This window comes from Barbus barbus, assembly GCF_936440315.1.
Source record: "Barbus barbus genome assembly, chromosome: 39".
In the NCBI taxonomy this organism is placed as follows: Eukaryota; Metazoa; Chordata; class Actinopteri; order Cypriniformes; family Cyprinidae; genus Barbus; species Barbus barbus.
In genome coordinates, this window is record NC_136717.1 from 5,779,178 (window position 1) to 5,802,970 (window position 23,793).

The 23,793-nt window shown below is 40.3% G+C and overlaps 1 protein-coding gene across 1 annotated transcript; it reads left to right on the forward strand.

Moving 5' to 3' along the window:
* The first annotated feature begins 22,402 nt into the window (after positions 1–22,402).
* LOC306858955 (uncharacterized protein) lies at positions 22,403–23,589 on the forward strand. Its single transcript, XM_079399772.1, has 5 exons — positions 22,403–22,476; positions 22,682–22,762; positions 22,866–22,889; positions 23,266–23,345; positions 23,450–23,589. Exons 1-5 carry the CDS (start codon positions 22,410–22,412, stop codon positions 23,534–23,536), a joined length of 339 nt encoding a protein of 112 aa, XP_079255898.1. The 5' UTR covers positions 22,403–22,409; the 3' UTR covers positions 23,537–23,589.
* Positions 23,590–23,793: the final 204 nt, after the last annotated feature.

Consider the following 23,793-nt stretch of genomic DNA (forward strand, 5'->3'; position numbering starts at 1 on the left):
CCCCTGGCTCAAGCTCCATAATCCCCACATAAACTGGGGCAAACATGCTATTCTCGCTTGGAGTGATTATTGTCATTCTTCCTGTTTGTTGTCTGCATGTTCTCCTGTGTCTGGTTCTGTGTTTCAGGATGAACATACGGACCTGTCTAACGTGCCATGTGAGTACCTCGACCTGAAGGGAGTGTTTAGTAAGTCTCGGGCCGCTTCTCTACCTCCGCATCGTCCCTATGACTGTGCTATAGATTTATTACCAGGTATGTCTCCGCCTAAGGGCAAGTTATATTCGCTTTCCACTCCGGAAAGGGAGGCTATGGAGAAATATATTTCTGATTCTCTAGCAGCCAAGATCATCCGTCCCTCTTCTTCTCCAGCTGGTGCGGGTTTCTTTTTCGTGAAAAAGAAGGACGGTTCTCTCCGTCCCTGTATTGACTATCGGGGGTTGAACGACATCACGGTTAAGAATACTTATCCTTTGCCGTTGATGTCGTCGGCTTTCGAGCGTCTGCAGGGGGCGTCATTTTTTACGAAATTGGATCTCCGCAACGCTTATCATTTGGTTCGCATAAGAGAGGGGGATGAATGAAAACTGCTTTTAATACCCCCAGGGGGCACTTCGAATATCGGGTTCTTCCTTTCGGCCTGTCTAACGCCCCCGCGGTTTTTCAAGCACTCGTAAACGATGTGCTGAGAGATATGGTAGATCAGTTCATTTATGTCTACCTGGATGACATACTGATATTTTCTCATTCTCTCCAGGAACATGTTCAGCACGTCAGGCGAGTGCTTCAGAGGCTGTTAGAGAATGGGCTTTTTGTCAAGGCGGAGAAATGCGTTTTTCATGCACAGTCTGTTCCCTTTTTGGGATACATCGTCTCGGCTGAGGGGGTGCGCATGGATTCCGACAAGGTTCAGGCTGTGGTAAATTGGCCAACCCCAGATTCCCGCAAGGCCCTGCAGAGGTTTCTGGGCTTTGCCAATTTCTATCGGCGTTTCATTCGCAATTTCAGCCAGCTAGCCGCCCCTTTGACTGCCTTAACCTCTACCAAGACTGCCTTCAGGTGGACCAGTGCAGCAGAAGCTGCATTCTCTAAACTCAGAAGCTGCTTCGTTTCAGCCCCCATCCTTGTTGCCCCTGATCCGTCCCGGCAGTTTGTGGTGGAGGTTGACGCGTCAGAGGTGGGGGTTGGTGCGGTTCTATCCCAGCGCTCCCTCGCAGACGGCAAGGTGCATCCTTGCGCGTATTTTTCTCATCGTTTGTCTTCCGCCGAGAGTAATTATGACATTGGTAACAGAGAGTTGCTGGCAGTCAAGCTGGCCTTGGAAGAATGGCGTCATTGGTTGGAAGGTTCGGGGGTTCCTTTTGTCGTTTGGACCGACCACAAGAATCTTGAATACATCAAGTCGGCCAAAAGGTTAAGTTCTAGGCAGGCCCGGTGGGCTCTTTTTTTCGGTCGATTTGATTTTTCTATTTCTTACCGTCCTGGATCTAAGAACATCAAGCCAGATGCGTTATCCCGTATTTTTGATCATTCAGAGCGCCCGTCTTTTTCTGAGCCCATTGTACCGCAGAGGGTTTTTATTTCTGCGGTCACCTGGGAAATCGAGTCGAAGGTCCGCACGGCCTCTCAAGGGGTAACGCCCCCGCCCGGATGCCCACCGGGTCGTTTGTTTGTGCCAGAGAAATTAAGGTCCGAAGTTATCCGATGGGGTCATTGTTCCAAGGTAGCCTGTCATCCTGGAGTTAATCGTACCATGTTTCTCGTTAAACAACGGTTCTGGTGGCCAGGTATGGCTCGTGACATTCGCCTTTTTGTTTTGGCTTGCTCAGTCTGTGCTGTTTCTAAGTCTTCCAATCGACCCCCTGCTGGACTCCTTCAGCCGTTGTTAGTTCCTTCGAGACCCTGGTCCCACATTTCGCTAGATTTTGTTTCGGGCCTTCCCCCCCTCTCAAGGTAACACGGTGGTTTTGACCGTGGTGGACCGGTTCTCGAAGGCAACCCATTTCATTCCTCTGCCCAAATTACCCTCTGCCAGAGAAACAGCGGTTGCTGTCATTGACCACGTTTTTCGCATACATGGCCTCCCGATGGATGTGGTTTCTGACAGGGGGCCTCAGTTTGTTTCCAAATTTTGGAGAGAGTTTTGTAAATTGTTGGGGGCGACTGTTAGTCTTTCTTCTGGTTTTCATCCTCAGAGTAACGGTCAGACGGAGAGGGCCAACCAGGATTTAGAACGAATGTTGCGATATTTGGCTTCTCAGAATCCCTCCTCTTGGAACCAGCAACTCTCATGGGTTGAGTACGCACATAACTCGTTACCAGTTTCTGCTACAGGCCTATCTCCGTTTGAGTGTAGTTTAGGGTACCAGCCACCTCTTTTTCCGAGTATGGAGTCCGAAGTCGCGGTTCCCTCTGCCCACGCCTTTGTCCAGAGGTGCCGCCGCACCTGGAGCAGGGCCAGACAGACCCTCCTCCGGGTGGGGGCGCGCACCAAGGTGCAGGCCGATCGCCACCGGTCGAAACCTCCCGTTTACGTCGTGGGTCAAAAAGTGTGGCTTTCTTCTAAAAATATTCCTCTCCGATCCGTCAGTAATAAGCTTGCTCCCAAATTTATTGGCCCCTTTACACTAAGATTATTAGTCCGGTGGCAGTCCGCCTCAAACTTCCTCCGGCGTACAGGAGAATTCATCCGGTGTTTCATGTATCCAAATTAAAACCCGTTTTTCATTCTACCATTAACCCGCCTGTCCCGGTTCCTCCCCCGCTGCGTCTCGTAGATGGGGAACCAGCTTATTCGGTAAAACGTATTCTGGACTCGAGGCGGAGGGGACGAGGTTTTCAGTACTTGGTGGACTGGGAAGGTTACGGTCCTGAGGAGAGAAGTTGGGTTCCTGCTAGAGACATACTGGATCACTCTCTCATTGACGAATTCAATCGCCAGGTAGGTTCTCCTGGGAGCGCCAGGGTGTGCTCCTAGGGGCAGGGGTACTGTCACGGTTCATGGGTCTGTGTGTTCATCTTGCTTCGTGTGTATGTACGTATCACTTAGTAGCTACAGCTGGCTGGTTAATCAGAGCGCACCAGCTGCAGCTCGTTGCGCTGCCTATATCAGGCTGGCGTGTTTAGTGTGTGTTGTCGGTTCGTTAATGTTGTCTCGTTTCTTGTCAGCCCTCCGGGTTCCTGCTTCACGATCCACCTGCACTGGACTATTCTGCACTCACCTGGGATTTACCCGCACAGAGTTGGATACTCTTCACGATTCAACAACGGATTGTCTGTTCCTGGTTGTTACTAAATAAACCATTTGCACTCGCTCTTGGATTCTCGACTCATCCTTGTGACACTATGACTCTTTTTTCAGCTACCCAATTGACTCTGCATGTTGGAACTCACTTTGTTTGAAACTTATCCAAAGACTTTCATACTGTATTGGTTGAAGAATTAAGGAGAAACATGGTCCTCTTGCCATATAAGACTACAACTGCACTAGCCTGCTTGTTTTGCATTTTTCCAGCATGCTGCCATTTGCAATAGTGGATTTTTTGGACAGTGGAGGTGTAGCTGTTGTACCCTGCAAGTGGTTTACAGGACCTGAGGAAGATGCTTGTTACTGGCCACCAGGACAAGTAAACATCAGCAAGGCAGTAAAGGATGAAGTTGTTTCAAATTCTGACTGGCTACAGTTTAAAGTGTGCGTATTGGGAAAAGCAGGTAATGTTTTTTTGGCGTGTTGAATGGTGATAGTTAATATGATAATTATGTGTCAAATTACACACAAATAAGCTATGCTTCTGAAGTAGTAGATACTTTTAAAAATTTGTTGATGCCTATAACCTACAGGAAAATATGCCCATGCCACAGCAAAGCTTCTAAAGTCTGAAGTGACCTCTGACTTGCAGACGGAATCAGATTCTGGAGGAAATATGGGAAAAGGGAAGCGAAAAAGAAGGTAAGGCTAAATGTATATATTTACACAGTCTGCACTAGGCAAGTAATAATATCATGGCTCTACAGTGCGACCATTACATTTGACAATAGAATAGACATTTTTACTAGTAAGAATTGTATTTCTGATATGTGAAACTGGAATTTCAACTAGTAAGAAATTAATTCTTGATATCAACAATTGATTTTTAATGGCAGCCTATGATGACATTTAACTAGTGAAAATACAATTACAGATATTAGTTCTAGTGGAAATTCAATTCCTGATATCAAGAATTAGCATTTTAACTAGTGAATGTTGAATTGTTGCTGAGCCTAAGGATTTTCCCATCAGTCTATGCTCACTTTTGGCACCTGCGACGTTAGGTGGGTGTTCCTATAAGATGGAGGAAGAAACTGCTTCATTAGAGGAGGTAACGGTAGATGCGGCAGTTTCTGCTTTTGATAGAATTTTTAATGTCGCAAAAAGAGCAAGAATGGAACTACAGAGTTCAGCGAACGAGAACTTGCTTGCTGCTACAAGGAGGCTGTTTCGTCGGTCTCGAAATCGACATTCAGGTAAGGTATCTTTTGCGGTTTTTAGATTCGAAAATCTTTTTTCCCCCGAGATATTACCATTCATAAGCATGGGGATGCATACATTTAGCTTTTTCTCCATTCATTCAATCTGATGAAAATTTGATGTTGGTTTTTATATAGCTGTAGAAATTTGAACACTAAGTTATAATATAAAGTGTATTATGTCAAGAATTTTGTGTGCAAATAAAAGTCCCACAATTGTCTGAAAATTATTGTAAAACATCGGCATGTTGTGAATTCGCTAACTGGCCGATCTTGACTAGGGTTGCATTATTTCTAAAGCATCTTGCTCGCAAGCTGTGCAAGAAAACACCGGTGATGGAAGAAAATAACGCTGTCTCATTTCGATGGCTGATGCTGTCACGAATCCGGTTTATGGTCTTCCGTCCAAATGCCACAAGAGGTCGCCTCTCCATCATATTGACTCTCACACCACACATCACACTGGACTGCATTTCATCCATTGCACTGATGACAGACACACAGCTGATTGCACAGCCATTTCACGATCACACGCTCACACCTGAGAATTATCACACAATCACACACCCTAATTAAACCATGGACTTCCTTTCACAGATTGCTGAGTATTGTATAGCGTTTAGCACTCTCCTAGTATTAGCTACGTACCAAGCCTTTCCGTGTTTGTTTCGTGTTCAGTCTCCTGTATTGTTCTGCGTTTATCACTCTCCGAGTGTTAGCTGCTTTACGGAGCCATTCCTAGTTTCCGTTACTTATTTTAGTTTAAGTCTAGTCTTTTCATGTTGACTTGTTGTCTGGTTCCTGATCTTCTGCCTTGTATCTTGGATTAACCCTTTGCCTTCCATTTGGACTCTGTTTGCCCCTGCCTGGACCATTGCTCATGTACCTAGATTACCTCTCTTGTGAAGCCCTCTGGATATTGTTCACCAATCGAAGACCACGCCTGTTTACGTGAGTACTCATCTGTCTTGCCCTCAATATACCTGTTTGCCATTTGTTCGACCCTGCATGTGTTTTTGACCATGTCTATTAATAAAAGCTTGCATATGGATCCGCACGCCTCACGTCTCGTTCGCCATGTTACAGATGCTATGCAGGATACAACCACTGTAGTGTACAGTAAAAATACTAACAGACCCGTGCGTGGGGCTTTCTTTCAAACACCCTTCGTGAAGCTTCGAAACCCTTACGAATCATTTGCTTTGAACCAGTGATTCAGAGCGAGAAGAATGCCATTCCAGAGTATCAACTAAACACCGGTTTACCACAAGACTAGATGTGTACAAACTAAGTAAATATTGTCAATTTTGATTTCATGAAGACTTAAGTCATGTATGTGATGCACAAACAGATTTGTAAACCACAAACAAAAATCTTGTTTTCCATATCTTAAGCAAAAATAAACGCATATAAATGTATAATTAATAAAAGGTCTTTCCTTTTCTTGTTATTCCTTTTAGGATGTCAAGCTGTTAAAATGTACGCCTTGACCAGAGAGTTTTCTGATTTTATATATTCACACTGTTTATTTTCTGTTTTAAAATGTACAGCTGGAAGAGGAGAACCTTTGTTGGAATGTTGGCCTGTTTTTGCTTCCTGGCCCAACCTTTACAAAGCTACCTACAGTGACAGAACGAAGAAAAATTACAAACTGGATTTGGTAATAGCACAGTGAATTATGAGTTAATTTGATGACTTTATAATCAAGTCATCAAATGCGTAACAAATGTTGTTTAGCCAAGCTGTCTTTTTTTATAATAATACAATTATTATTGGGGGGGTTCTCTGTTTTTAGGTAGCCCTGTGGATGACACGGGTAAAGAAAAAGTGGCTAAAATTTTGCCATTAGTAGAATTATCCCAGTTTTGTAATTGTTTTTGATAATACTTCAATGTAAAATTGTGTTGTGGTGTTAATGATAATTACACGCACAGGAATTAGCACCTCCTTTGTGCTCATCACAAAATTAACCTGAACCAGGAACCAACTCTGAGGCAACTCCATCTGTGGTGATTGACCTTACTGATTTTACAAATCAGGAGCTTAGTGCCAACACAGAGGACACTGCAGACAGCACAGTGGTAACCAAGACTAAGCCTATAACATTTTGAACTAGTATGTACAGAATCTGTGTTGATCAATATTTATTTAATTCAGATACTTTTTGATTTGTTGATACTAGGTCTTGCAGGAGTGGCGATCTTTACGACAAGAACAAGACAAAGAATTTGAACAGTCTTTAATGGCAGACAGAGAAAAAGAAAGTAACCCTTCAATAAACAGTGTTTGATTAAGAACATTATTAAAATCCTGCATTAAGTCATATATACACTGCATTAGCTACTGTTTTTAAATGTTGAGGTCCTCTTCCCTAATCTTGGGGAAATTGTGTTTTTGACCAGGTATAAAACAATTGAGTCCTGTGTGAAAGCCCTTTTTTTTTTTTTTACCCATTTAACCTTTAGTACAGTGCCTTGCTTTTTCGAAAGTATTCATACCCCTTAATTTTTTCCATGTTTTATGTTGCAGCCTGCTTTTGGGATGCTAATCTGCAAGTGATGAGCAGTGCCTGGTTTCCTTCAAACATGATGCTTAGAATTGAGGTTCAGTCTTGTTTCTCACAGTCTGAGGGTCCTTTAGGTGCTGTTTTGCAAATTCCAAATGTGTTTTCATGTGTCTTCACTGAGGAGAGGATTGAGTTTGGCCACACCAGCATAAAGCACAGATCAGTGGAGTGTTGTGGTGATGTTTGTCCTTCTGTAGGTTTCTGCTATCTCCACATACGATCATGGAGCTCAACTAGAGTGACCATCAATTTCTTGTTCACCACACTAACCAAAGCCCTTCTCCATCAATTGCTCAGTTTGGCCGGGAGGCCAGCTCTAGAAAGAGTCCTGATTATTTCAAACTTCTTCCATTATGGATAATAGAGGCTGCATGTTTCTGTGAACGTTCAATGCAGCAGGATTTTATTCTGAACTCTTCCCCAGATGTGTGGCTTGATGCAGTCCTGTTTCTGAGCTCTACAGGTGTTTTTTTTGATCTCAGGGCTTGGTTTTTTCTCTGATATGCATTTTCAGCTGTGTGGCTTTCCAAATCATACCCATTCAATTGATTTTGCCACAGTTTAACTCCCATCGGAGTCTAGTAACATCTACAAGCAATGTGAATGCTCCTGAATTTCAACTCGTCATTTAAGTTTTTAAACATTTTTGCATAGATGTTAAAAACATTTTTGTTTTTGCTTTGCCATTCTGGTGTATGGAGTGTAGATTGATGTAGAAAAAAGTAATTTAAAGCAGTTTAACATAAGGCAGCAACATGAAAAAAATGAAGGGCTATGAATTCTTTCACAAGGCACTGTACATTTTCTGAGTTTGCATTAAGGTCTAGATGGTGTAAGAAACTCAGATGGTTGAAATACAAAAGAAACATTTTATTATAGAGTATGGACACTAAACTGCTCTATAATGCTTTTCCCGAACATACTAGTTCTATGATACATATTTCTACTTTCTACTAAAATCCACAAATCTTTTTTTCATAAACAGGAGATGAGACGACAATATTTAGAGGCACAGGAGAATAGTCGACTACAGGTAGATGTGATTTTAAAAAATATAACTAATGGTTTGTTTTTTTTAAAGTAAAAAATATACTGCATTCACGTAACCTTGGTTGCATAATAGGCAATTGAAGACCGACGGAAGAGGATTGCAAGTCACGAGGAACCCATTGATGGTGTGCCCATCAAATTCAAGTTTCCTAAAGGAACCGAACAAATTCAAAAATTTATCTTGTCAGAGACAATTCAGGTAAACAACTGCTGAGTTTTAATAAAAAGATAGACAATAAGGATAGAAAACACTCATGTTTTGGAAATATAGTAAACAGCCTTGATGTAGAAAGATTAATGTTAAGTGTAATCGATCTATATTTCATGTGCTTATTTACAGATCTTATTTGACTTTGTGAAGTGTTTTATGTTCAAGATGCGACATCGTCTGCACCTCTTGAAATTTACCTTACTGGAACACTTAACCCCTTCGGACCCTGTGTCCATTAAAATGGACATCACATGACAGCTCATGTTTTTTTTTGCTTCCGGAGCATTTCACCTAAATTAAAGCCTGCTGTCCATGAAATTGGACGTTTGTCATCCAATCAAACGGCAGTAAGGCTCTGCCTGTTGTAATTTGAAAAAAATCCACTACGCTGAAAAGAAGCATGGCAGCACTTCGTTCCAAACACAGAAGTAAGCAACACTTTCAATGGTTTTATTCACATTTATTGATATGTTTGCCAATATTTCATAGATTGTAAGTTAAGACATTTCATACAATTAAAATGCTCCTCAATTTATTGAATGCTATTATATTGGATATATGGTCTCATAATATGTTCTGTAAAAATAAATGAGAATATAACGTTTAAGAAGTTGTTTTGTAAGGGACAGTTTTTGCTATTAATTTCAGGGGAGGGCAGAGATGAGCCACTGTTACCAATGGTAGGGGAAGAAATTGAGATTGAGGCAGAGGAAAGTCAGGATCAAGAAGACAGAGATGATTATGAGCATGAGGCAGATGTAGATCCAAAACGTAATGATGATCCTCTTGCAAATGTCACAAAAAAGAGTGATATTCATTGGCATCACACCTCTTTCATCCCAGTAGACACAACATTGGAAAGCCCTACCACTGACCCCCGTGAGCCACTAACACCATATGGCTACTTCAAGCAGTATGTTCCCAGTGAGATGTTTGAGCTGATGAGCATGATGACAAATATATACGCAGAACAGAAGGGAGTCAAGGGGTACAAACATGCTTCAGCTTCTGAGATTGAAGTCCTTGTTGGCCTTCATATGGAAATGGGAGTGCTTGGTTTTCCAAGAGTGAGAATGTACTGGTCCTCCACTATCAAAACTGAAATTTTCAGGGATACCATGTCTCGAGATCGTTTTTTTCAACTTCGCTCCAACCTGCATGTGGTGAACAACTATGAGAGGCCTCCAGGAGACATTGACGTGTTCTTCAAAAAGCAAGCATTCAAGTGAATTCTGGTGAAGTCCATTTCACCATCTTTTTCCAACCAGGTTGCATCACAACATGAACCAACTACTTCTTTGCCACTGAATGACTTTCGTTCCCCATCACCCCCAAATTGGTCACCTGCTCCTTCACCTTCTCACTCATATCACTGGTCACCTGAACACTCTCTTCCCGCTCAGCCATCCTCTGTAACAACTGACAATTGTGAAACTATTTCTGATCTGTATGTTATGTTATATTTCAAAGGAATTTTAAACACTAAACTTTTTTTCAGACACATTCAAGCTAAAATGTTTCACTCTTTTGTGTTTTAGAGTTGCTCCGCAGATGATTTTGAAGAAGCTTAATAGAGTTGATCTCTCATGTTGTCCAGCAAGCAATCAAATAAATGTATGTCGAGACAACATATTACAAGGTAGCCTGCAAGCTTTCAAGTGAAGGCGCTTTAATCCAGAAGCAAGGTTGGATGTGATTTTTGTGGACTCCGATGGGGTTGGAGAAGGAGCTGTAAATGAAGACGGACCAACCAGGGAATTCCTACGCTTGCTAATGAGGGAAATCCAGAAGTCAAAGATATTTGAAGGACCGGAAGACAACAGATTATTGGCTCTTGATACTCATGGTGAGGATTATTTTATTTGGTTTTCTGGTTTTCTTATTAAAATAAAAAAAAAAACATTATATAGAATTTTTTTTAAATGTTTTGAGAATGGCTTGTACATGACCGTTGCAAAAATGATTGCGGTGTGCATAGTTCACGGTGGAGTTGGCCCTAATTTTTTTTCTGATCGTCTCTTTATGCAACTGTGTGGTCAATATACACTTCCTGTTTCCCTTGAGGAAAAAGCTGACAGCAGCTTCAGAGAAAAACTCTCAAAGGTTATTTTAACTTTATACTCGTCTCATCTACACAGGGATTTTTATTTGCCAGTTGCAATGGATGGTTTGTGATTTCATGGCATAACAATTTTCTAATTATTTACTTGTACATTAAAGAAGCAGACTGTTGAAAACGCAAATTCTGCTATCTCAAACGCTGGAGACAGTCTGAACATGATGGGAGCACTTAGGTACATCTGATCTCTTGAAGAGAGTGATTCTTTGGTCCAATCTGCAGCAGAATACTTTGTGAACGGGCGTACAAATTTGGCTCTCAGACAGTAAGTATCCATCATGAGAACCATGTAAATGACTTACAAATGAAAAATTTAGTAAATTGAAAGTTGGTTGTGACCAATATCTCATTAAGACTAAATGTGCTGTGACAGATTTGAAGAGGGTTTCAAAACTCTTGGTATGATTGACGCTCAAGAACCATCCTGACATTTTTGAGGACTTGTTCGTCAATGCAGTCAGACCACTTGAGGCAAAAGATCTGTCCACTCTTTTTGAGGTGGACTTCTCACTCCTTGGTAGCAACAAAAGGCAGCTGGAAAATAAGTGACTGCAATCCGTTGACACTGCCGATGGTACTGGAGTTTGCTTCTGGAGCCTCATCTGTGCCTCCACTAGGATTCCCCCATCAGCCAAAAATCAAATTTCTTCATACAACTGATCAAGACACCAGAGTATTTCCAGAAGCCAACGCATGTGTTATTGTTCTTCGACTTCCAATTCACAGTACTTACGAATAAACACGAGTAAATAAAACCGTGATCCATCTGACATCTACATGTATCCCTTCATAAATGCAACAAAACCTGAATCAATTTTGGATTGCATTTGTCTGAATTCTTTGTTTATATTGAAGTATAGTACTCCAACTGAAAACATTTTGTCAGAGCATGAGTCATACTAGTATTTACCTGAAGGCATTTAAAGGCACAATTTATACGTTTTCGCCGCTAGAGGTCGCATGTTCAAAACAATAAAGGCGAAGCTTGACGCTATGAAGAGGGGTGGAAAAAGATGCAAGGAAATCATGAATCACGTTCATGGATGAGGTAATGAATCATTTTTTTTTATTACCTGTACCTTCCAGTTCTTCAAACAGCGAATAACTTTTACAGAGAAAGCAAGCAAAGAACATTTAACGTTATAACTGATTTCGATCTAGCGCGAGTTGAAGCACTTTAGAAAAAAATCCCCTTGAAATCAACAAAGCTCTCTGTACACTGTTTGAATTAATCTCTTAAATCATACATCTGCACTTTGTTGTTTATGATGAGAGAATTTCAGCGTTGACTCATCTGAACGCTGCTGATTGGCCATTGCATTCGTTAGCTCAACTGTGATTGGTTATGCGTAAAAACATTGATCAGATATAAATTTAATGCTGCTGTCAACACTTTTCATTTCAGCCGTAATGGATTTACTTTAACTGCAGCGGGATTTTTGTCCACGCTTGTAGACTTCACAAGCAAAAACCGAGGATAGCGCGGATATTATATCATTGATAGGCGACCATGACCTTGGCAAGTTTTGGAATAACAAGTACACAACTGAATGAAATAGCACACTGTGTATGTTTTGGATATTTTATTAGGGGAGGATTCCTTTGAGATAATCAGCAAGCCAGAGTACATCAACAACATTTTCCACAACATTTTTGTGAAGCAATAAGGTGATGTTTAAACTACAAATGAATGCATGTTTGCCTGTCAGCTTATATCTAAATCTGACATTTATGACATTTAGTCTGGGCTTAACACTAACGCTAAGGACGTGTTGCAAGAACAAACACGCTGTATCAAAATTATGTCTCAGCCATCTTGTAATATGTTTGCAATTTCTCTGCAGCACGTCTGATACTTAGCAGTAGCATCTGAGATGGAATCAATTACATGCAAAATGTTTTGCTGCTGCTGATGGCTCAGATTGATTCTGGGTTGGTCCACAACTATAGCTGGAAAATTATCTTCGTCGTCATCGGTCACAGGGAAGTTGTCTATGCCATGTTGTGCCAAAAGCTCTTCTAGAGTGTGTTTGCTGTACGGATCTTCACCAAAAACATTGTTGATGGCTCTACAGTTTGCCTCCATGTTGGAAAGTGGTTTTGGGAGTGCATTAACTTATGTAATGCCAGTACTACGGCCCAGTCTACACCTTTTTATTGAGATGCATTTAATCAGTCTCTTTTGTCCACTTTCAACCACTTCTGTCCGGACTTGGTCTATGGGCGGGTAAATGTATGTTTCAGATCTTTAGACCTAATGGACAATGTAGACAATGGAAAAATATATGGAGAGCAGCAGCCTTCGTTTAACCCTCTGGCCCTCTTCGTTTAGGAGGCACACTTGGCTCCTTCGCGGTTAAAAATGTTTTTCTCAGGAAAATCAATGTAATACATTTTTCTTCAATAATTTTGAGGGTATTTTTTGATACTATGCTATATTAATACAATTTATATTACTATTTTATCCATTACAATTAATGCACCTCAGAAAACATTTGGCTTTGAAGATGAAGAAGAAATGAAGATGAGCAGCCCAGAATCTTGGCCATCTGCTTAACGGTGTGTCCTTGTTTCATTAGAAACTCTATTTGCTGCTTTGAAACTTTAATGGAAGGTCTCCACGCACACCTAGAGGACACAAGGAAACAAATAACAATTGAACAACAATTAACAGACACTGCTGTCAATGAATGGATTAGCAATGGGTGAAACAGATTTTGATAATTGAAATAAAATTATCCGATAGCTTTGCAAGTTCAGTCACTGTTTCAAAGTGCTCAAAACACTACACGCTGAAGACATTTTCTGTTCAAATTTGTTTAATTGAAATGAAAACTTGCAAAAATGCAATAAATTGTAATTATTTTCATGAATTGTTTTATTGACAAGTACAAATGTAAATCACAATTAAAATGATTAAATGAAATACAATTAAATATGAAGTGTCTGTGTAATTTGTAGGGCTTGTTTTGCAATCAAGGTCAATACAATTTAACTCATTTTTTTATGTTGTGTGTAGGGTTGCAAAATTATAGGAATTTTCAAAGTTGGAATATTTTCATGGTAATTAACAATAATACATGTGAATTAACTGGAATTAATGGAAATAAACTGGAAATTTGCCAAATTGCAGGTTTGCTTGTAAGAGCACTTCAATGTAGTTGTTAAAAAAAAACTGTGCAGCATAATAATCTTGATTAAAACAACTGGATCTAATGCATATTAAGCTGAATTTCAACCCTGTGCATTCCTCATTTACATTAACGCAACACTATTTACTGCAGGGCTATTGAACAAAATGAAAATAATTTTTTTTTAAAAAGAATAAAAAATTATTTATGTATAATTATACTACATAATAGTAAATAATTATTTTAAGTATAATAAATAAGTATAAGTATAATTATTTTACATATACAGCCCTGAATTGAACCTCATACAACCATATAATTATACTTTACATTTAGTGCATTTTAAGGCCAGTATCTCTGTCAAGCTCAGATGAGGAATCGGATGGTGCTGGGCATGATCGTCCACCATCTAGTGTACCTTTACTTCCCCCAGTTCCAGAGATCCGCCAACCAGAAGCTCCTCAGTTGCTCAACATCTGTCCATTTGTCCAGTCCCCTCCACCTTCAACTGTTACACCAGACCGCAGACTTCAGCAAGGAACCAATAATGCTACATTTAGGGATGGCATTTTTATATGCATTCTATCCCTCCTGGAGGAAATTAAGGAGACGCAGAGGTTTCATGGAAAGATGATACAGTCACTCCTTACACAGCGTGATGGAAACACTGTTGCAGTACTACCCCAGGATATTCCTTTCCCCCTAAAGATGGTCTCAGATGTTGAATGAAGCTCAGAATGTATCTTGTTTCAACCGCAGAAAGATGTCAGTACACAACATTTTTCAAGTTCAAGTCCACCAACGATAATCTACTCTCTGCGTTATGATTGGTCAGATGTCCTGTCAATCAAGCAAATTTAACAAATTTGATTGTCCTTTCCTGCAAAGCCGGCTAAATCCATGTGTGCCTTTTTACTGCACAAAACTCCAAGTCCGCCTCTTTGGAAAACAAGACATAATAAACAGTTACAACATCACTGAAGAGTGATATTACAGCTGTTCTTTAAAGTAGGTTATGTGCATTTTTGTCAAAGTTACAAAAGCACATGCTATTCGTGAAATCCTGTCATCGCCACTGTAAATTTGTTCGTATTGTTTGTATTTATTTATTTATTTTATTCATTTGGGTCAAGGTACTACACAGACACAGGTGTTTGTCTTATCTCACCTTGTTTAAAGGGTTAGTTCACCCAAAAGTGAAATTGTCATCATTTACTCGCCCTCATGTCGTTCCAAATCCACAAGACCTTCGTCCACCTTCGAAACACAAATTAAGATGTTTTTGATTAAATCCAAAAGCTTTCTGACCCCTCCCCCACAATAGACTGCATTATCATTGCAATTTTCAAGGCCCAAAAAGTTAGTAAATACATCGTTAAAATAGTCCATGTGACAACAGTTCAACTTTAATTTTATGAAGTGACGAGAATACATTTTCTAAGGGGGGGAAGCTATCGGATTTCATCAAAAAATATCTTACTATTTGCTCCGAAGATGAGCCAAGGTCTTACGGGTTGGGAAGGACAAGAAGGTGAGTAATTAATGACAGTTTTCATTTTTGGGTGAACTGACCCTTTGTGCCTAAACTTTGACACCAGGAGTGATTACACAGGAATGCAATAAAAAATAATAATAATAATTAACAAATTCCAAGGAAAAACATATCCCAGAAACACCTGCTATGACTCTCACTTTTCTTCTCACCTTATTACATCATCTGTTTTTTTTAAGTTGGAAACCACAATCCTTTTGCTGTCAAACCAAGTTTCCATCTTTGGGCACCCTGGATTGGAGAAAATACTAGAAAATCTGGCTCGGTCTTAAACACAGAATGGGAAAAAGTACATTCATCAAATCCTAATTCTGCATCTGAAATTCCAGTAACTGAGGAAAGGCTTATTGATGACCTGATGACACTGAAGGTGAAGTGTTGCCTTGTTTACCTTCTTGTAACAGTACTGTTTTTATTGTCGTTATTTTTTTCTAATGAATTCTAAGTGATTTCTTTTTTATTAAAAATAATTTAATAGATGGCTGCTGTCCGTCAGTTATGTGGATATTGCGGGTTAAATACCAAGAAATCAAAGATGGACCTCGTAATGAGACTGAGGAGTGAGATGATAAACAGGACAACATTTTTCAGAAGGTTTGGGGTGCATCAGGTTTGTATGCACTGATATACTGTATGTAATCATTTATGATTCACAACATGTGCAGTAGATTTCTCATTTCATCTAAAAAACAAAGTGCTAAAATCATTAATGTTAAACCATTTGTAATTACTTAGGTGGCTGGGCAGTTCTTATGCACCCCTGCGGTGTCGTGTACAGCATGAAAGTCTTGGTGAGAGCGGAAAATCCAAGGGACTTCACTGACCTATTGCTGTCCTGGAAACACCTACCCAAAATAACAATGTATGACTTTGCGAGAGGACTAGCCTCTCACGTCAATCTCCGTAATCCAGACATAATTCCCTTCAGCCCACATGAGGGTCATCTTTTGGAGTCAAATGAAGCCAATATTGCAGCAGCGGAAGAGGGAAGACTTAAGAGTTTCGTTGGAATGGCTTAAAGAGAAAAAAAAAGCCTACTGATGTGAATGGGCATCCATTAACTGGCTCATCTGAACACTATGTACTTTACGACAGATTTCATGAACACAACACAAAGGATTCCCATGATAAATACAGCAAAATACAGCTTGTGTCAGAGTTGGCTGGAAGAGTTAATTCTCAATGTGCTGAGCAGTTGTTTCCTCAAATGAGAAAAAACAACTACTTTCTAAATGTTATGAAGCCAACAAACCATGTGTTCCTCATGCAAAACCTGTTGCACCACTACAATGTTGCAATCAACAATAGGTTTGCTGATCAACTTATTATTATTATTTTTTTATTTTATTTAGTCATTTAGCAGACGCTTTTATCCAAAGCGACTTACAAATGAGGACATAAGAAGCAATCAAAACCAACAAAAGAGCGACAACATGCAAGTGCTATTACAAGTCTCAGTTAGCCTAACGCAGTACAGATAAATATTATTAATTTTTATTTTTTTAATAAAAAGACATAAAATTAGAATAGAGAGTGCTAGAGTTAGAGGGTCAAGTAAAGATGGAACAGATGAGTTTTTAGCCGTTTCTTGAAGATGGGTAAGGGTTCGGCTACACGGATTGAATTGGGCAGGTCATTCCACCAGATGGGAACAGTTAATGAAAAAGTCCGTGAAAGTGTTTTTGTGTGTCTTTGGGATGGTACAATAATGCGTCGTTCACTTGAAGAACGCAAGCATCTAGAGGGCATATACGTCTGAATTAATGAATTTAGGTAAAGGGGTGCAGAGCCAGTGGTGGTTCTGTAGGCAAACATTAATGCCTTGAATTTAATGCGAGCAGCTATTGGTAGCCAGTGCAAATTGATGAACAGAGGCATGACGTGCGTTCTTTTCGGCTCATTAAAGATTAATCTTGCAGTGGCATTTTGGACTAATTGTAGAGGTTTAATAGAATTGGCTGGAAGACCTGCCAAGAGAGCATTGCAATAGTAAAGTCTGGACAGAACAAGAGCCTGAACAAGGAGTTGTGTTGCATGTTCCGAGAGAAAAGGCCTGATCTTCTTAATATTGTATAATGCAAATCTGCAGGACCGGGCAGTTTTAGCAATGTGGTCTGAGAAATTCAGCTTATCATCAATCACAACTCCAAGGTTTCTGGCTATTTTTGAAGGAGTTATGGTAGATGAGCCTAACTGGAAGGTGAGATTGTGATGAAGCGATGGGTTAGCTGAAACCACAAGCAGTTCTGTCTTAGCTAGGTTGAGTTGAAGGTGATGGTCCATCATCCAGCAAGAAATGTCTGTTAGACACGCTGAGATGCGAGCAGCTATCGTCGGATCATCAGGATGGAATGAGAGGTAGAGTTGAGTGTCATCAGCATAGCAGTGATATGAAAAGCCATGTTTCTGAATGACAGAACCTAGTGATGCCATGTAGATAGAAAAGAGAATTGGTTCAAGAACTGAGCCCTGAGGCACCCCAGTAGTTACTTACCAAGCATGTTGGTTGCACTCAGGTTGTCCTGGACAAGCATGGCCAAGCACTTTCAGGGAAACATGTTTTGGCATAATGTTTGCATTTTTTTGCAGGATTTAATGTCATTAGCACAGTTATCGACTCTCAAAAGTTGTATTTCACACTGGTATGGGATGCTGACATGCTTTATTTCTAGGGATTTCATGTGAAAGCACAATTAAAGTGGATGATGAGCCAAGTACACAAAAGGTGGCTGTGAAAAGGATGTAATGTCAAACAACACCTCCTGGAAACAACAATTCAGTGAAGCAATGGAAGAAAAGGTGATTGCTCTTTGAAGGTAGAAATGTTATAACCTGTGAAGAATGAATACCTCAAACATTTTGTAATGAATGTTGATAATGTTCTTTTTTCAAATAGCTCACACGTGTTAGACTCAAAGGAAAAATTAGAGAGAACATGTGGCACGTGTTTATTCTACCATCCTGATGCAAGAAAATTTTCAAACATTGGGATTGCAACGCAATGTGGAGGCAACAGTAAGGATCATCTTAATTTCTTTGATCAAAATTCAATTTTCAATTTATTTTCCTGTTTTTAATTGAAGCTGTGGTATCTTAACAGATTATGAATTGCTGTTTCAAGAAAATTGAAGACATCAGCAAATAGCAGGTTGTGTGTGAGGGAGAGTTGCCATGGCTATAATGGTAGTTGGTGGCAGAAATATCAACACCATTTTTGCCACATAATGTATTTTTTTATGACCCAAATCATAATTAGATAATTGGACACTTATCTGTGATCAATAGAGGCAGAATATTACTAAGGTAAGACCTCTAAAATGATTGTCATCAACTAAATACTACATACAAACTCATTGTAACCAGAGATGGAAACTCGAGTCACACTTAAGTCGCATAATTAAAGACTTGGGACTTGACTTGGACTCGTGAGACTCGTATAAAACGCAAGTCATTTGGTATTTGTATGAATGTATCTCTGAGGGGAACTGGCTGTCTTTAGAAAAGTTTTGATGGTATTTTCTTCACATCTTGTCTCTGTATAATGCATATTAAAGTAGTGTTCATAACAGCAGCGCTGCTTTGTTTACAGCGGCAACCAAGGAAATTATGTTTAATTGCTGTTCAAGCGCCACCTGCTGGTAGAGCATGAATTTGCTTTCTAATTCAGCCCGTCTGCTGTTTTGTTTCGTGCAGATGTAGAATGTAGAATAATTTCACAAAACTAAAGCCAGACCATTTTGTTTTTGCTTCAAATTTCGAAATTATACAATCCAATTTAGATTAAAAACTGCTCATGCTGCATGTATGCAGCCTCTTTGTTTGGACTGTGTTGTGTTTAAAATACAGTGGTTGCTTCTAATTTTAATCGAAAAAGAGCACAGACAAAGCCTTAGTTTGTTTATATGAGATTTCTTTCATTTGTGTTATTTATTTGATTGATTAGGGTTTCTTTCAAACATTTAAATTTTACAAAGAAATGTGCAGCATTTTGTCTGACAATAAATTGACACCTTTTCATTTCTAACTTGTCTTAAATTTTGTTAAAGTTTTTTCTGAGAAAATCCTATTGTGAAATCAGTATTTCAAAATGGATTTAGCCTCAATAACTAGCTGAAAGAACTGTTGCTAATAAATAGAACAAAGACTTGACTTGGACCTCAGAGACTTGTGAACATGTCTGATTGTAACAAACTAACTGTTAGCCAAGCTAACATTCCGTGACAGTTCTGCTTTCCTCACCCTCCACATGCTCTGATTTGCTGTACCCGGAATTGGAGGGGTTTTGGACGCCTCTAGGGGGTGACACTCACCTGTTGGCCCCATCCCCGTCCAAATGTTCGTTTTCAATCATTTTTAGGGGTAAAACCCTACTATTTGTCCCGTCTCCTTTTGAGTGAATGGATGGGGCTCTTACCCCAGGGCCTGTAGAGGGGGATCACTCGGGCTAGGGGCCTTGTCCCATGCACTCACTATTTCTCCACTTCACCGCTATTGTGCTGGAACGACCCCACTAAGTTTACGGAAAGCATGCTCGACCTGCGGATGCTCACCAATGCCCTCCCTGGCTGTTTTATGAGGTCGGACGCAAAACCGCTCCACTTGACTGGTGCTCTCTGCAGAGCGCGTCAGGGGGGCCCACGAACCCCCTGTCAAATTTGGGACCGCTAGCGCCTTTCTAAAAACAAAAAAAACTAAATCCCACTTTCCATTTATTTGAATGGAATTGCCCTAGCAGTTTGGTGGACACGGCTCCAAAAGGGCTGATCGACTAGATGGCGCCATTTGCGAATCGTCAGGGACCCCTCTAGCAGACGGAAAAGTTTGGTGGCCCTACGACCTCTTTCAGGGGTCAAAAGGTTAAAAAAAGAACCGCACATCCACAAAACAGTTAAGGGCTTAAATGGGGAGTGGGACGTTCCCTGTACGGAGGCAATAGGTCGTAGGACCCCGAGATTCCCAAAAGCCATCGCCGAGCCGATCTTCTGTTCCTCTTCTGTTTCACTTTTCCCGCATCCTGATTGGCCCGTCGTCTGTCTCGCGATTGGACGGACTGGTGTTCCACTTAGCGTGCCTCTATATGGTCATGCCAGGTAGGTTCGCATTGGTCCTTCTGGAGGTTCCACTAAGCGTTCACCCTGATTGGCCTGTGGGCGGGACCTCTAGCCAGCGCATTTTACAAATTGGGTCAGTGGGTCAAGTGCTTTGACAGTGAGAGATCGATTGTCATCGTCGGCATCCTCGTCATCTCTGTTTCATCTATATCATCTTTTTCGGACATTCATTGTTCACTTTTCGAATTTGAAAACGTAAGTGTGTATGATTTTGTATGATATGCTGATTTTCGTATGGTTTACTAATGTTTTGGTACTGTGAAGTGATTTAAAGTCAGTGCCCTTTGATGTCAATTATCCTTTTACTGCGATCATAATTGTTAAAAAAAAATAATATCATGTTTACAATATTATACTTTAGTAAAAGCAACGTAATTTTGTGTGTACTGGGTTTTAATACATAGTTGAGCTATAGTTACAGTATACCCATGTTCAGCACTTCGTAAACAATTGTTATGTACCTGATATTATTTAAAAGTATAACTATATAAATTTTCTATAAGGTTACATTGCATATTTTGTTGTACAGTAATACTTTACAAGGTGCAGGTCTCAGCAAAAATGACATGTAAAAAATGACCCAGCTATGTGTGGGGGATGATGGGGTCTTGGCAGGGTCATGTACAGGTGTCTGCATTAACTTTCTAGCCTTTGATCGTTAGAGAGTTTTTGATTTTATTGTAAATTTGTCTTATTTATCTGTTATTTATTTAATTCAATGGCCAAAAGTAATTCCTAGGAAAATTAGGCATTTTTCTAAGTGCATTTTGTAGTTGTACTTAGAAAACTCAAGAATAAATGCTTATTGGAGAATGCCCGGGAGAACTAATATAAATGAGAACCAATGAAATATTAATATCTGATTATACTAAAGTCAGTGTATATATTTTTTTCCTGTGACATTTTTTTTCTATGAATTGTTTTGCACAGTAAAATAAAACCCATCAATTGTGATAAACTAACAAACTAAAAAAGCAAATATTGTGCAAATATCCCCTTTGAAATCACTTTTTGCCTCTACTGTAAATCTGATGAGTGTATTTGTGTTTTTTGTCTTGTAGATGATGGATTACAGTGCCCAGTTCCGCAAAAAGGCCTCCGGTGAGCTCACCCTTAAGCCCTCGCCTGAGGCAGTGGCTCTTGCTGCTGCCTACAGGAAAAATCCCGCTCCGGGACGCTCCTGGCCTGCTGCAAGGGTGAAGGAGGAGGCCATCGCTCGCGTGGCAGCAGCTGGAGGTGACCCGTCCAATCACCAGCTTGTGCTGAGTGAAAGCGCCCTGCAGTTTGGCCAGTACCGGGGCAAAACCTTTAAATGGTTGCTGTCCAATGATGTTGGTTATGCAGCCATGGTGCTGGCCGTGCATCAGCGAGAGCGTGAGGGCGGCGACACCACTCAGTCTGCTGTCATGGCCAATAAAGATGCCTTGCTGCGGCCTGTTTCCTGATTTTCTGGCTGCCATCAGAGAACGGAGGGTTAGAGAGGGCACCAGCACACCAGCCCAGGAAGACTTGTTGGATTTGGTGACTTTGCCACCATGTCTTTTAAGGACCTTTATGAGGTGACGGACCGCAACAGAAAAGGGTATGGAGCTCTTAACAGACTACTGCTAGTTTTACTTGATCTTACATCAAACTGATAACATTTAGGGTTCAGACACACTCTTTCTGTTTAAATCTAGATTAAAGACACATCTCTTTAGCCAAGCATTCACATAATGTATCTCATAACCTTGTAATTCAGTTATACCTGATCAAATGCACATTATCATTCACTTGCTTCTATTGAACACATAATTTTTTGCTTAATTGGAACAGCTACGCTAATTTTTTTCTATTTCCTTCCTTCTTTTTTTCTGTTTCTCTGTGTTTTTTTCGAGATGGGCGTCACAGAAGCTTCAGTCTGCATCCAACCCTTAAAAGATCTGAGATGACCGAACACCTGAGAAGGGATGATGCCGGCCCCTCAGAGGATCTCAGATGATACAAACCCTGAACCAACATAGAAACTTTGCTATAAATTTATCAAAAATAACAAACTTAGCTATAAACTAATCACAACATAATAATTGCTATTGATAGTGTTGGGGCTTTAGCTAATTCTTTGTTTCTCCATTTCAGCTTCGTAAAATGGGTGAAAAAGCAGAATGCCCATCCAGGAACAAAGATGGAACTTCTGCAAAAGTACTTTAAGAGAAGGGATTCGGAGATGCTGCCAGAATCTGCACCTCCAGGTAGAAATCTAACTTATCTTTGTTTTGCTTTTTATCGTATTGACATTTTTGTACGAACTTCACACAGTTATTTAACTGTACTTCATAATTTTAACATACTGTAAAGCTAATTTGAAACAATCTGTATTGTTATTATGCACTATATATACATATATATTTAAAGGTGACTTGACTTAATTAACACTGTTCATCCTGATATTAACAGTGGCCGCCTCCAGTTCAGCTTCAGCAGAGGAACCATCGGATGAAGATCTTCTTGCTGGAGTGGCACATGTAGATGTTCCAGGTGAGCATTACCTTCTTTTTAGTGGGTTTAAATTTGTGGTTAAATTTAAGGGTACTGTGACTTTGTACATTACATAACCTGTTTTGTTATTATGTATTATCAGCCTTCATGGATAGTTTTGGAAACAGTAAGGTAGGAGGTCGTGCCTTGCCGTGCCATGCTAACGTGGCTTTAATTTGACACATTATAGCTTTTTTTCCACCACCGCTGCCATTTTCTTACTCCGCTCGGCTTTGGGCATCTATCTTTTTATCGCCACACATTTCTGTCTGTCATCGTCATCTTTTTGTCATCGCATCATTTATAATCATTACATAGATTGCTACAGCTGCAGTTATTAATCTTAACATACTACTAATGTTAAACAGTAGTACTAATATCTTGCAGTAGTAATAGTAATTGTATTAGTCATATAATTGTAAATAACACTGGTATGTGTATCACTACCATAGGTGGTGCTACTTCTATGCATCTCATTTGCTTTTTGTTTTCCTGCCATGCAGCTGATGTGACTCAACTGTCTGGTCTGCCAGAACCCCAGAGAGCCGTGGCACCAGAAAAGCAGCCTCTGCCCACAGAAGTAGTAAGTAAAATGCTCAAATGGTTAGTCAAAATCAGCAGTGGAAGAAATAGACCCAAATCATTTCACTTTCTCTGTCTTCCTCACACAGCTGCTGCTCCCTGAAGGCTGGAAACAGACCTTGCCAAAACAGAAGCCACTGTGGGTCAGCAAGGCTCTTTTTACCAAAGATAAGTCTGGGAGGTTGGCACTGACTAAACGTCTGCGTCTCTGGTGGTTTCCTCCTGGCCCCCATCCTTTGTATGTTCAGCTTCCTTCATCACCTGATGGCTTTTTCACGCCAAGCTGTTCCTGTGGGTCCCTTACCGCATGTGGGCATACAGGTTGCTATGCACACTGCCAACCTGTCGTCGCCTTGGGATACAGCTAACAGCCTGTGGCATGTACAAGACTGTAAGGCGGGTCTTGGATGTCAGCGGCTGGTATTTCATGGGCACTGAGTACCTTGAAT